We start from the raw sequence: 13508 nt of genomic DNA, 5'->3' as shown, positions 1-13508 counted from the left end.
TCCCCAGATGCTGGGTCAGCGAATGAGAAAGGATGACCCAGCAATCTTCAGTTACCTGGGCCACACCCCCAGGTCAGATAAGAACTGTACCTTTGACCTGAGGGTGGCAGAGTCCTCAGGAAGGAGTTTAGGTGAGCTTACCCCACCGTGCCTTCCTGAGGGTGAAACAAGCAGAGCCCAGCTCACACTAAACTCCGGTGCTTTGTAGACTCGGTGGTTGGTTCTGGAAGCAGGGGCCAGGGAGAAGTGGTGCTGGGGAGCTTCTCAGGAAAGAGGACATTTGGGCTGGGTATCAAAGGATCTGTAGTAGTGTTTTCAAGACAACTGTTAACAACTGTAGTCATTAACTTTTTATATTGTAGTCATATATATGGGTATGTTGAAATACACACATACCAACTGACTCTTGATTTACCAGGAAAGCAAACTACCTCGGCATAGGAAATACCAAGCCAGCCCCTATGTGGGGGATTTGCCTTTGAATTTTACTGGTATGACACAGAGCTCTTACTTGATTAGGGAGGGGGCGGATAACTCTGCCCCCATCATCTCTCATGTTCAGACACTGTACCAGACACTGCTGGAAGTGGCTCAGACCCTTCCTATCCTGACTATTGCACCCATGTGGGGCAGCAAGAGACCCAGAGCTACTGTAAACAGGCGGTGGGCCCCGTAGGCTGCTGGGTCCAGAGCAGAGAGAGCCAGCGCTGGTGTCGCTGCGTATGGTGACTGGCTGCTGGCAGCTCCCTCAGAGCTGGCCCCTGACCACCCCCATACCCACAGCGAGAAGAAGCACCAGGGGTCTGACCGCCATGCCCTGGATGCCTGTTTGGCTGGTTTCAGGCATGGTTGCCAGGCCTTTCTTCCTAGGCCCCTCAGTCTTCCCAGTCTGCTGACACCTGTTCAGTTACATCTCCACCAACAGAGAGTGCACAGAGGGTGGGAATTCTGCTCCCAAAGCTCCAGACACCCCAGGGGAACACAAACCCACTGATCTCGCATTGGACTGGACGCACAGTGCCCTCGCAGGGCAGGGTGTCTGAGACCGTGCATCTTCACGGATCCTGGCCCTCTCGTTGCTCTCCCAAGGTGTGACTGGTGGCCTTGAACCACCAACCTTTGGTTTTGCAGCACTGAACCCACCACACCACCAGGGCTCCTTGAGGTGGTGTAAAAATAGAAACCCATGCACACTGCCATCGCGGTGTGACTCGGGGGCGACCCTAAAGAGGGTTTCTGAAACCGCCTCCTTTTCTCCCACAGAGCAGGTCTGAACCACAGCCCTTATGGCTGGCAGCACGGTAATCAGAGACCCAGCCGCTTCTCCTTTCTCAAGGGGTTTCTGGGTACATGACTCACCCGCTCCTGACCGTCTGCTTGACAGGGGCCAGAAGAACACCTTCCCCAGAGAAATGAATGGAGATGAGGTTCCTGAACACACAGAGCACGCTGCATGCTGGGTCAGAGTTCACGGTTCGTTAAGGAAACCTTGGAGGGTAGGTGGAAAGGAAGAGATGACCGGAGGTTGGGAAAGTCAGCTGGCCATTCAAGGAAAGGAGAGACTGGCCCGGGCTAGCGGAGGAGCTGAGAGACCTACAGTGTTCTCCCCTATGTGAGTTTGCACAGTGGTCTCTTTAGCAGTTGCCCAACCTCGCCCAAAAGGGCCATGCTGGGTCCTTGGGAGGTCTTGAAAGAGCGCCCTTGCTCCGCACCTGGTTTGGCTGCTGGGGCCTCTGTGTCCTGTGAAGCTGACGCTCCATGCCCTAGCCCATGAATGGGCGCTTTGTCTGTGCGCACGGTCTCTGCTCCCTGGGCCGGCTGTGATCACAGAGATGAGCTCCAGACGGCCCTGCCCAGACCCCAGGAGCCTCTCACCACCCACCAATTGTGCCTTTGTAGGGTGTGGGACTGGGGAAACAGCACCGTGCACTGAATTTCACCAGGGACTTACAGGGAGAGGTTCCTGGCTGTTTTTCTAGTGCAGTCTCTTGTCTGTGTTGACAATTATAAATTTAAAAAACCCTAAGTCCATGTGGGACACGATAGAGACACTCTTTCCCTCGCTGCGGCAACCCTGCGACAAGACGGCCCATTGAGAAGCACGCCGAGTCGGGCCCGCATTGTGTGGCCTGTGAGGCGCTGGGCGGGCTGACTGACAGTCCGTGTGTATGTGCCGGGGGTCCCCCGCCCCCGGAGCATTGGCGGCGTTCCCTAGCACCCGTGAATCTGCTGGTTGTTCGAGCGTCGTGGGCACACAGCACTCATTTTGTGAGGTCTAGGATGGAGTTGAAGTTTCTACTGTGAGCCCAAACCAGCTGGCTCCCCAGGGAGCCACACGGGATGCCCACTGACAAGCTGGACCGCTCGGAAGGTGGGATCTGTGGGCCTTGTCTGGGAGTGCTCACCTAGAGTGTGCAAGGCTCAGGGAGGCCCGAGCTCGCCCCCACAGACATGCACACAGAGGGCACTGGCCCCAACTGGTGGCATGTGATGCGGGAAACCAATGTTCTCTTTTAAAGGATGTCTGTTTTTTTAATTGTCCCCTCCAAAGCACCTGCTCACTCGTTGTAAGAGACAGGTTGAATCCAGGGCCTGGACATTTACCCAGTGCTTTCAGTCCACCAGCGCCCAGGACCCCACAAACATACAAACCCAGAGAAGCTCCCTGTGTGGGGATGCTGGGGGCAGACAGAGAGACTGCCCAGGGAGGCTGCCTGCTTTAAAAGTGGGAAAGGCGTGCATCAGGGTTGTATCCTCTCAACCTACTTGCTGAGTCTGCGTGCTGAGCACATCAGCCAGGGGGCTGGATTCCTCCCAGAACTCGCTGAGAGCAAAGAGGACAGGAAGTCACCAACCATTGCAGATGCTTAAATCAACTGTTTCCATTAAATTGATTATCTGTTGGTTTACAAAAAGAGAGCTTGCAGATGAAGCTCAAAGAGGACAGTGCCTACAGTATGGATCTCACTGCAGCTTGAAGAAAAGGCACTCCTCCCCGGCGAATCAGTAAGGGACATCACACTAACCAGAGGTGAGATTGGTGTCCTCAAGGGTTTCGTGTGACCTGGCTCCATGATCAGTGCCCAGGGAAGCAGCCCGCAATCAGGAACTCAAAGGGCGGATTGCATGCAGCGTCGTCATCTGTCGCAGAAGACCACTTCAGACCAAGAGAGCAAGGGGTGCATCCAGCCCAGGCCGCCCCATCTCCCTTCACTCGGACGCTTGCCGGACGAACGAAGTTGAGCAGCCAGTAAGGAAGACGGGGAGAAGAGATGCGCTTGGAATGGTTGGCAAAGAATGCCAAGAGCCCCGTGGACTGGAGGGCGTACAGGCTGGAGGCTCCTAAGAGGCGAGGATGGCGAGACTGGGTCTCAGCACTTTGGCCATGTTGTCAGCAGGGACCAGTCCCTGGAGGAGGACGTCCTGTTGGTGAAGAAGAGGAAGGGCCCCCTCACCGAGCTGGCTCGGCCCAGTCGGCACAATTGCCTCAGCAGGTGGGACAGCACCGGGGGAGGCTTATCCCGCCATGCTGTGGGATCACAGGAGTCAGACTGCCTGGACCGGGCGGCACGCGGCACAGCCGCTGACCGGCCACAGTCGGGGACAGAGGTGCTGGGAGACGCCAAAACAGCAACTGGGACTTGGCTGAGGAATTGTTTTGAGCTGGCGTCACTTGTTCCTCGATTTATTTTCAGCCCAAGGAGCCACTGCGATAGTGTGCTCTGGGTGATAAAAATAGACTATCTTTAACTTTCTGCTGAGACTTACTGCACACCTGTTCTTAAAAAGACAGAGAGACCATAATAGACCACCCAGACCTATTCTCACAGGACAGACCCACTCTGATGCTACTTTGAGCCAGCTTGTCCTCAGAGCTCCGCCCCCTGCGACCCTGCCGGCTGTCCAAGAGAGCGGGCTCCCCTCCACGTAGCAGCCTCCAGACTGTGCTGAGTGCCCGCCAGGGAGGGCCCAGGTTGCCTCTCATGAGCACCCTGCCACCTCCCTTTGTTAGTGACCTGTGAGGGGTGTCCTGGGGCCCAGGGCTGACCCTCAGGCCTGTTGATTCCTCCCTCAGCACTGCAGGAGAAAGGCCTGGTTGTCTGGTTCCCGAGAGAGCACGGTCAAGCCCACCACTGGGAGCACATAACAAATGGGGGGGGGGGTTGTCTCTCTGAATGGAGCACAATATTGCTCTAAGAGGATGACGGACGTACCTTTCTTTTCCCATCAGCAAGGGAAAGGTGGCTGTTCAGATGGCTGAAACAGTGCCACACCCGAGCCATCCTTGCAGGGAAAGTGCCCCGCTATGGCTAAGGGCTGGCTGATGACTTGTAGGGCAAGGTAGAACTGCCCCCGTGAGTTTCTGAGACTGTGACTTTTTTCACGGCTGGACCTGTGGCTAGCAGCCCAACCCACTCCACCTCCAGGCTTCATCTGTCTTGTAAACCCCCACCTAGTTCACAATAAAAACTCAAGCTCCCCGCCATCCAGTCAGCTCCGACTCAGGGCGACCCTCGGCAGCTCTCTTCAATGCTAATGGGGCAGAAATACGGTTTCCGTTTTCCTAGGCTCCTCTCCAGTCAGCAGTGAGGCCAGGCTGTGCCGCTGCACCACTGGGCACGGCGTGGTGGGCAGCGGACCCTCTGGCACCCTGCTTCTGTGTGCTGTGGGGAGGGTGGGTGTCCCCGCTTAGTTGTCACTGTCGCAGATCCAGACCACATCTGTGTATAAACAAACCCCCGGATAGAAAGCCCAGCAGCCTGGGCTGCTTGTCTCCCATCCTTTATGAGACTAGACGAGTCGCCTCCATCCCCCAGCATGGAAGGCTCTGCTAGGTGATAATGGTTGTCGAAAAACTGTAAAAACATGGAGAACATCATCCCAGAACGAATCCCTCTGAGGCAGGAGGCAGCTATGCTTCCCCCTCGCCTCCTCCTGTCTGTCTCCCTCCCATAGGACTCCTGCTGGTTTCAGTAATCTATGGCTAGGGATGACATGTTTCTGGTCCCCCCACCCCTGGGCAAAATAATATGACCCATGTTGGGGTGTTTGTAGGAGCCAGTGGAGGCCCAGGGCAGCATGAACGGTTATGTGCTCAGCTGCCAACCGAGAGGTTGGTCCTGAAAACACACCCACCAGTACCTCGGAGGAAAGGCCTGGCAATCTGCTTCTGAGAGGGCATGGCCTGGGAATCCCTCCCAGTGCCCTGCTTCTCTGTACACTGGGGGCCACCGTGAATTAGAATCACCTTGACAGTGGCACCTGCCTGGGGCTCCCAGCAGAGAATATTTCAGTTGAGTTCCAGCAACCAAACTCACACTCCAGGTATGACCCGTGGAGCTCACCACCCCCGCCTTGCAGGGCAGCAGCGCCTCGCACACAACCTCGCTCCCGCATGCTTTCTACCGACCTAGCTCCAAGGCCCAAGGGGCTGTTCCAGGGGCTCTTGTCTGCACAGCCTACTGGGCACCCCAGAGATGATGGCTAGGGGTGGGGCTGCCCTCCACCTCTCCAAGGACACCCAGTGACACCTTAATGAGCGGTGCTCTGCTGACCCCGATCTGGCAGGCCGCTCAGCAGACGGCATCTCTTTCTGAAAGGGCCCCAGCAGCCCTTCCGATGCAGACTCTGCCTCCTCACTGGGTGGGCCGGCTGGGTTTGTGACGCACCAGAGAGGGATACGCTGCTGTAAGCCAGAGTGCGTCCGATCTGCACGTGACTAGCTCTGTGTGTGATAGGGCACACGTGTGCAGTGTATGTGTGCGACGCGTGTGATGCTGTGGCGGACGCCTCTTTCCGTGGGCCATCTGTAAACAGGCAAGCTGGCCATGTCCTCTCTGAGGAGCTGCGGTCCGTTGCTGCTGTGCCCTGCCCTCCAGTTAACATCCAAGGCCCGGCGAGCCCGTGAGGCGGAAGGTGCCCTGGGCTGCTGTCCTCATGGCCACAGAGGAGCGCTAGGCCTTTGTCCAGCAGAGCCGGTGGGCTTGTTAGCAGTGAGCACTCAACCCCCGTGCCACCAGCGCTCCTTTCCTGGAGTCTCGGAAGTGCCGGGACCAGCGCGAGTGGCTAATGGAACCATCGCCGAATGGCAGAATCCCTTTGGTGACAGGGCCCACAGCTCGCAGCATCTTAGCAAGCCACCCTGCCTTTAAAAAAGAGAGAAAAATTTAATTATAGCCAGGATGTGATTCACGGCCGGATGTGCAGCAGTTGGACGATCTCTTACTTAGTCCAGTTCTATGACGTTGCTGATGTGCTCAGACAGCCTCCGCAGCCACCTCCCCTGGGTCCCTTCTCCCCCATCACGGAAGCCGCCGCCTCTCCGAGCTCCCTGACCAAGCTGAGTTCATGCTGACGCTTTGAGGCCAAGAGAGAGAGCTCTTCAAAAGAGACCAGTGGGCAAGGGAGACCATCTTTACCAGCGAGGCAGAAACTTTCTTGTTTCAAAGAAGGCTTCAGGGGAAAGTTTGGATTAAAGGCTTAAAGGTGGACCGGGGGCCGGTAGTCTCAGGGATCACCCATCCTCTTTGGTTCCAGAGAACCTGGAGGCTGTGAGAATTTGAAATACTTGTCTGCCTATCTCTGCTAATGGCCTCTCCCCACCCTCCCAACACACACACACACACACACACACACACACACCACCCCCTTTGATCCAAAAGTCTGATCAAAGTGGCCAATCTTGGCGGCTGGGCACCATCTAGCTCTTCTGGTCTTGTGGCATCCCAGGTCCTCCTCCCCCTCCCGCTTCTGGCTCTCCCTCCTCAGTCGCCCCAGGTGAATGCAGCCACTTGCCTTGGATGCCAGAACCCACTCACTGCCCAGTGGGCGGGGTGGTGGGCGGAGCACTGATGGCCACTGCAGTCTGTCTTCTAGCTTCTATGGTTCCCCCTTTATATTGGTCAACACAGCCTCGTCCCCCGCCCAGCTCCGGCTACCAGATTGGTTTCTGTGCGTTTGCCCATTTCCTGAGTGAGTGTGTCCAGCAGCTGCCCCTCTGTGCCTGTCTGGCCTGCCTCACACAGTGTGCTGCCCCCAGGCCTGCGCCAGGCTGTGTAGCAAAGGAAGAGACTCCAGGGTGTGGGCGGACCCCTTTGGGCTTAGCTGTTCCTCGGTCACTGGACACTTTGCTCGTAATGGTTGCCACCCAGCCAGCCCCGACTCATGGGCAACCGGCATGTGTGCCACAGAGGACAGGCTGCCTGATGATCCCAGGCTGCCTCCAGGGTTGAGGTCGGGTATTCCTGCCTCAAAACCCGCAACAACTCACTGTTGCCCAAGTGGATGCCAACATGTAGCGAACCTATAGGACTGGATGGAGCGGCCCTGCCCTGTGGGTTTCCCAGACTGTAAACTGCTGATGGGAGTAGAAAGCCCGCCTCTCTCCCACTGCTTCAGACTACTGACTTTGCGGGGCACACACTGCCCAGCTCCTAACCACTGCACCGCCAGGGCCCCTGATTTCCTTCCCGCACTGCTCCTCTGCTTAGGGGAGAAGCCTGGCGACAGAGCCCCCGGTGGCCCCGCTCAGCAGTCCCTGGAGGCCAGAGCGCTGGTTTGAGGAGGGGGCGTCTCACAGTGGGTGGGAACAGGCCCTTGGGGGAAGCAGCGCTCACCAGCTCTGTCTGTTATAGAACACTCTGTACTGAAGCCACCCGATGGGCTGGCTGGCAATTTCCACGGCTCTACATTTGGCACGTTGTGAGAGGGGAGGTCCTGCCTGCCAGCAGCACAGGCAGCTTAGACTCAGACGCTCACTGCTGCAGAGTGGATTCCGACTCGCGGGGACCCTACAGGACGGGGAAGATCTGGGCCTGTGTGCGAGGGCCTGAGGCTGGTACCTCCCTCACATGTTCACTGGCTCCTGTTTTGCACAGGAAGTCCTCAGAAGCTCAGACCAAACCTGTTCCAGGACAGCGGAGCACCAGCAAGCCTGAGGCCAGGCGGGCCAAGGGGGGCTGGGGCGGGCCCACGGCCTTGGATTAGTGCATCCTGTAAGGGACAGGCTGTGCGCATGTCCTAATAAACCTGCCCCTGAATTGCTCTCGTCTGTTTGGAAATGAAGCCCGATTGCTGCAGAAACCAGGTTTCTATTTCCTTTGATGCTCTGTAGTTGCCCTTTGGGGGGTGGGGTGGGGTGGGGTGGGGTGTGTGTGTGTGTGTGTGTTTAAGAGAGAGAGAAAGAGAGAGATATGTCACGTCACACTGGGGTATGGGTAACAGTTTCTCAAGCGGAGTAGTTTCGCGTTCAGCAATCAGTCCACACTTGGTTGTGTGGCACTGCTTACACCCCCTCAGTGTCACATGGCTCCTCTTCCTTTGTCCCACAATCCCCATGTCCATCCAGCAATCGGTCCACACTTGGTTGTGTGGCACTGCTTATGCCCCCCTCAGTGTCACATGGCTCCTCTTCCTTCGTCCCACAATCCCCATGTCCATCCCTCCTCCCTCCCAGCCCCTCCAGCACTGAGCTGTGTGTCCTGCAAATGCTGCCCTGTTAGTCTCCCCTGGGGGGGGGTCCCCAGGGGGGTCCCCAGAGTGCTTGCCTCCCGGGTGTCCTTGTCCTGTCGTCTGAGCGAGGACACTTGGTGTCGTGCGTGGTGGGTTACGCGGTGAGCAGTTTGAAACCTACCAGCTGCTGCAAGGGAGACAGTCGAGGCTTTGTGTTCCCATAAAGCGTTCCAGGCTGGGAATCCTGGTCCTGCGGGGTCTCTGTCACCGCACTCAGGCTCAGTGCCCGGGCCACGGTTCCGGGGGTGGGGGTGCGGGTTTGCACTCAGCTCCTGGTCTCTGTTGATGAGTTGGACTCTCTGTTGTGACCCCGACCCGAGTGGTCTGTTTGGGGCTACTTCTGGTCTCAGTGTCACGGAGGCCACGGAACCCGTGGTCCCTTGCCCCTGGGCTCAGCTCGCCCTTCTCTCTAGCGGAGTTCAGGTAGACTTCTAGTGGGTTTGGGAAATTGGGTTAGAGCCGTGTCACCTCCGCCCCCATGAGCAGCAAAGGGTTAGGATGGCGTGCCAGTTCCAGAGGGGGATGGGACCAGGTGGATAGAGTGCCTCTGGGAGGGGGAAGGCACACGGGGTGGGGGTGTAAAGATACTAATGAGAGGACGGGGTCCCCTCGGTGCAGGACCACCCCCCCCCCCCAGGTAAAGAGAATGTCGGGAGGAGGTGTCAGAGAAGTGACATTTGGGCCCGCAAGATGTGGTCGCTGTGGTTCCTGCCACTGGAACTGTGGCTTGCTGGGGGAATGGAGGGGACAGGAGTCCTGTTCCTTTTGAGGGGCCGCTTGGGAGTTATGATTCAGTGTGGGAACCTCTGAAGGTTCGCCAGGTTCCTTCCAAGCTGAGAGGGAGGGGGAATCCCTGCCCCGTCTCCCCTCTGCACAGAGAGTATGCAGTGTCTTTGCTGCCGGGTGCCTATCCCTGTGAGGGCCTGGCCCTCTGGGGGCCCAGCATCCATTATCTGCTCAGGATGCTACCGCTGCTTCCTGTTTACTCCTGCGCCTCTGGGATCAAAGAGGCCGATAGCCATCTCCTCGTTGCTAAGTAAACATGGCCAGCTCCCATAAACACCTCCCGTCCAGAGGATGCAGCCTCACGCCCAAGGTGTGACCACCTGGCAGCCGGCCAGGGCTCCGAGGCTGGACGAGCATGGGCAGCTCACGCCGTGGCCAGCCGGCCGTCTCCCCGCCACCAAAGGTTCCGTGCCAGTGACTCACTTGGCTTTGTGTTCTCCTCCCCTGGACAGAAACCAAAGCCCAAACCCCGGCCGTCCATCACAAAGGCAACTTGGGAGAGCAACTACTTTGGGGTGCCACTAACGACGGTTGTGACTCCGGAGAAGCCAATCCCCATTTTCATCGAGAGGTGCATCGAGTACATTGAAGCCACAGGTAAGTGTGTCCCCACTACACCTCAGAGCAGACCCCCTCTGCCCCCGCCACCCACCGTGGCTGTGGGCTGTGTGCTGGAGCGCCGAGCTGGCCACGGGACTGGGGCCACGAGTGCAGCCTTAGCGTCTGGTGCCTTCTGAGAAGCAGCTTCGCGGGCCTCTCACTGGCAGGCGCAGGGTCCCTCGCTGAGGTGACACTTGTTGAACCTGTAGGGCGGGCCCGGCCAGGGGCTCTGCTCTTGGACCCCAGTTGAGGCTGGGGAGGTGCTTTCCCTTTGCTCCCCCATGAGCAGATCCATCCACCGCCTCATCAACTGTCTTATCAACTGTCTTATGTCCCCACCCACCCAGAAATTGCTGGAGGGCAGAGAAGGGGTTGCTGGTTTACCTGTGTGTCCTCAGACACCGGGGACCAAGTGGCTAGAAAACAAATGAGCAGCTGTGACGGATACTGACCCAGGTGTCTGAGAGGCATGCCTGGAGAGGACTTTTGACTGTGGTTTTGTTTGGTTTGGGGGAGGGGGAGCACCTGGAAGGGCCGAGTGTCTTCTGGCCGAGTGCAGTTAGACTTAAGCACCACCGGCAACTTGGCCGTCCCCGCCCAAGTGGACGCAGCAGGGTGGTGGGTTGTGGTATGCCACAGAGGGACCATGCTGGTGTTGGCAGGGCCGCACAGTGAACTAACTCTGTAGAAGGCCTGCTGCTGCTGAGTGGATTACAACCTCAGTGGCCCCTTGGGCTGCAGTCGCAATGGTCACGGCTCCAGTACTTCTCTGCAGGTCGGTTGGTGATGCAGCTACCAGTGGGTACTGTGCTCGGCTCTCCCGCTGGTGCCGGGCGCTAGTCCTGGGTGAGTGTCCCTGTCAGACATCACCTAGACCTGTTCTGTCTGTCTCATCCATGGCATAGCTGTATTTGAAGAGAACAGGCCAGTTCTTGCCTAGGATGTTCCTCCACCAGGCTTGGCTTCAGTTCCCCTCGAGATTCGATTCCGCAGCACTTTGGGGGAGCAGAGGGTGGCATGCGGTGTCCTGGTGCCACCCTGCACAGGTTGGCTTTGCTCTCTGATCACAGTGCCGTCACGGGGTCTCATCGTCTGTGGCACTGAGAGTCCATCTCAGCCGTGCTCACCTGCCTGTGTGTGTTGTGTGGGGGAGGGAGGGAGTTTTTCCTGACCACCAGCCTTCCTCCATTAGCAGCCTGGCACTCAGGCCCTGTTGTGCCTCCTCCCCCGCACCCTCTGCATGTGGCCATCAGTCGGTCCTCTCCATCAGGAAGCATACTCCCCCTTCTCCGTGGGGTGTCAGGCAGGTGAGTGTTACCCAGGTGCACTCTGGGCTCCCCCAGGGCCTGCACGCAGGCCAGAAGATGGGCTCTGAGTCATCCAGCAAGGGCCTCCCCCGATGCTTTCTGCCAATGAAAGCCCTCAGCCCACCCGCCTCGCCTGCGCCCTGTAAACACGACCTTCCCCAGTGAGCAGACTTCAGTGGTCACTTCTGTTCCATCACCTCCTGCCTCCGTCCACTTCACTTCTGCCCCCAGCCCAGTGGCACCTGCTGTGCCCTGCTTACCTGCCTGCTTCCTCCCTTCCGCCTGCCCTTCCTGTTGTGTACCACGGCCACAAGCCGGGGTTTGCGCATCCTCTGACGGAAACACGGACCATTGCTGGCTCTCTGGTGTCTGTGCCGTGGATCCACATGCCAGCCCTGACCTTGGACTTGGCCTCATTCTCCCCTCCCCTTCCCAGTAGCACGCTGAGTGAGACACATGGTAGTCCTTCTCATGGAAATGTCACCGCCCTGGGGATAGTGAGCACCCTGATGGGGTGGGGCTGGGGTGCCAGGCTGCAAACTGGGAGAGGTTGGTGGTCGGAACACCTCGGCCACTGCACAGGAGGAAGGAGAGGCCAGGGCTTCAGTGAAGAAGAGTGGTTCTGCTCTGTCCTGCAGGGGGGCTGTTTAGCCCTGCACGCCTGGCCCCCTGCATGCATTAGCTGTGACTTGCATGAATGGTCCTCAGCCCAGGGTTCCTTCCTTCACCGCTGAGCTTCTCCCTTTGTGAATGTGCACATTGGTAACGTTCCAGAAAAGATTGACACTGGGATTGGTGAGCTCGGGGTCTGGGTGTGTACTCTTTCCCTCACTCCTAAGAGCACTGATTTGGTGGTTTCCTTCACTGTAAAAATTGGAGCATGCCGCACCTTGTAGAAATGCAGCAAAAGGCCAGACTCAGAAAGAGCGTGAAGTTGGTGGTGGAGTCGCTTAGTGGGAACCACGGTCCCCATCCCGCTTTCCTTCCGACCTCAGTATCTGTGCTCTTCCAGAACAAGCCGAGCCAGATGGGGCTCAGGAAAAGGAGGAGTCTGAGTACAGCCCACCTTGGGGAGGCAAAGCCCCCCCAATTCACCAACTCACCCGCTCTCCACTCCAGGGCAGAAGAGGTTTCTGGAACTGGAAGTTGGCTGCTGGCTTGTAGCCCATAAAGAAGATTTTTCTTTCTTTTTTTCAAATGAATCTATTTATGTGTGTTCTTAATTTGGGTCAAAGTTTACAGTCAATTGCTTTTCCACTCACCCATCCCTGCACATTTTGCTCGGTGACACGGGCTGCAGTCCCACAATGTGACAGCCCTCTTTCCCCTTCCTCCCTATGTCTGCCATTTCCTGTTCCTGCGGGGCTGGGCAAAGGCTGCCCTTGGATCTGCTGTGGCCCAGGGTTCTGATAAGAGTGCTGCCTCCCTGGGCTGAGCATGGAGCCATGGCAGGGGATGGCGTGATTGCAGCCCAGGGTGAAGGGTGCCGAGGGCCGTGTATCCTAGGGCAGCCTGGTCTTTGATCATTGTTCCGGGTTCTGTATTTGTCTTCCCCACTGACCCAGCACTGCTCTGGTGAGCCCTCTCAGGGCGGCTGCCACTGGCCGGTGCTGGCACCATCAAGTTCACCCTGGGAGAACGACTGAGTTTTAAACTGACATTGTCCCTGTTACACAGAATGTGACTTGAATGGCTTTGCCCAACTCCATTAAGTGGTCACGTCACAGACTCTGTGTGTGTGTGTGTGTGTGTGTGTGTCCCCTGCTGTTGGGTCCTCAGCGAGGCATTGACAGTTCTGGGAGAGTCCCCGCCAGTGAGCACCTGTCTGATCACTCAGCCAGCTCCAAGCCGCCTCCGGCCGACTAACAGCCTCCACATGCCTGCTCCTCTGCTGGCAGGCTGCTTCTTGAGTGTGTTCCAGTTTGAGGAACTAGGACACAGGGATGAAAGAGCTGGTTTGAAGACAGGGTCTGCTTCCCCGGGCTCTGGGGAGCTGGGCAGTGTGGGTGCACGCGTGGCCCTTTGTCCCATTTGGCTTCCTCTCTGTGAGTGTTCAGACGTTACTGTGAAGTGAAATTCTCCACAACTCTTATCTTTACCACCACCTTTTTTGTTGAAAATGGTATGGCCTATTGACAGGTGGACAGGGCGTGCAGAGATGAGCCAGTATCCACCTATGTGGTGTGTTCTTTGCCATATTTGCTCTCCCACTCCCTCCCTCTAATGTTTAAGCCATTTGAAAGCACGCCTGCAGGCGCCATGACACTTGTCCTTCCCGGCCTCAGCGTACGGTCTCTCCTGGAG

General features: G+C 57.5%; 1 protein-coding gene across 1 annotated transcript in view; it reads left to right on the top strand.

Annotated features, from left to right (window-relative positions):
- Positions 1–13508, top strand: part of ARHGAP35 (Rho GTPase activating protein 35) — an 87266-nt gene that overhangs the window by 51215 nt on the left and 22543 nt on the right. The window contains exon 3 of the mRNA XM_075537493.1: positions 9750–9894. Within this exon, the coding sequence (XP_075393608.1) occupies positions 9750–9894 (145 nt within the window). The remainder of the gene's footprint in view (positions 1–9749; positions 9895–13508) is intronic.

This window comes from Tenrec ecaudatus, chromosome 18, assembly GCF_050624435.1.
Source record: "Tenrec ecaudatus isolate mTenEca1 chromosome 18, mTenEca1.hap1, whole genome shotgun sequence".
NCBI lineage: Eukaryota > Metazoa > Chordata > Mammalia > Afrosoricida > Tenrecidae > Tenrec > Tenrec ecaudatus.
The sequence above is the reverse complement of the archived record's forward strand: the minus strand, read 5'-3'. Positions and strand labels throughout refer to the sequence as shown.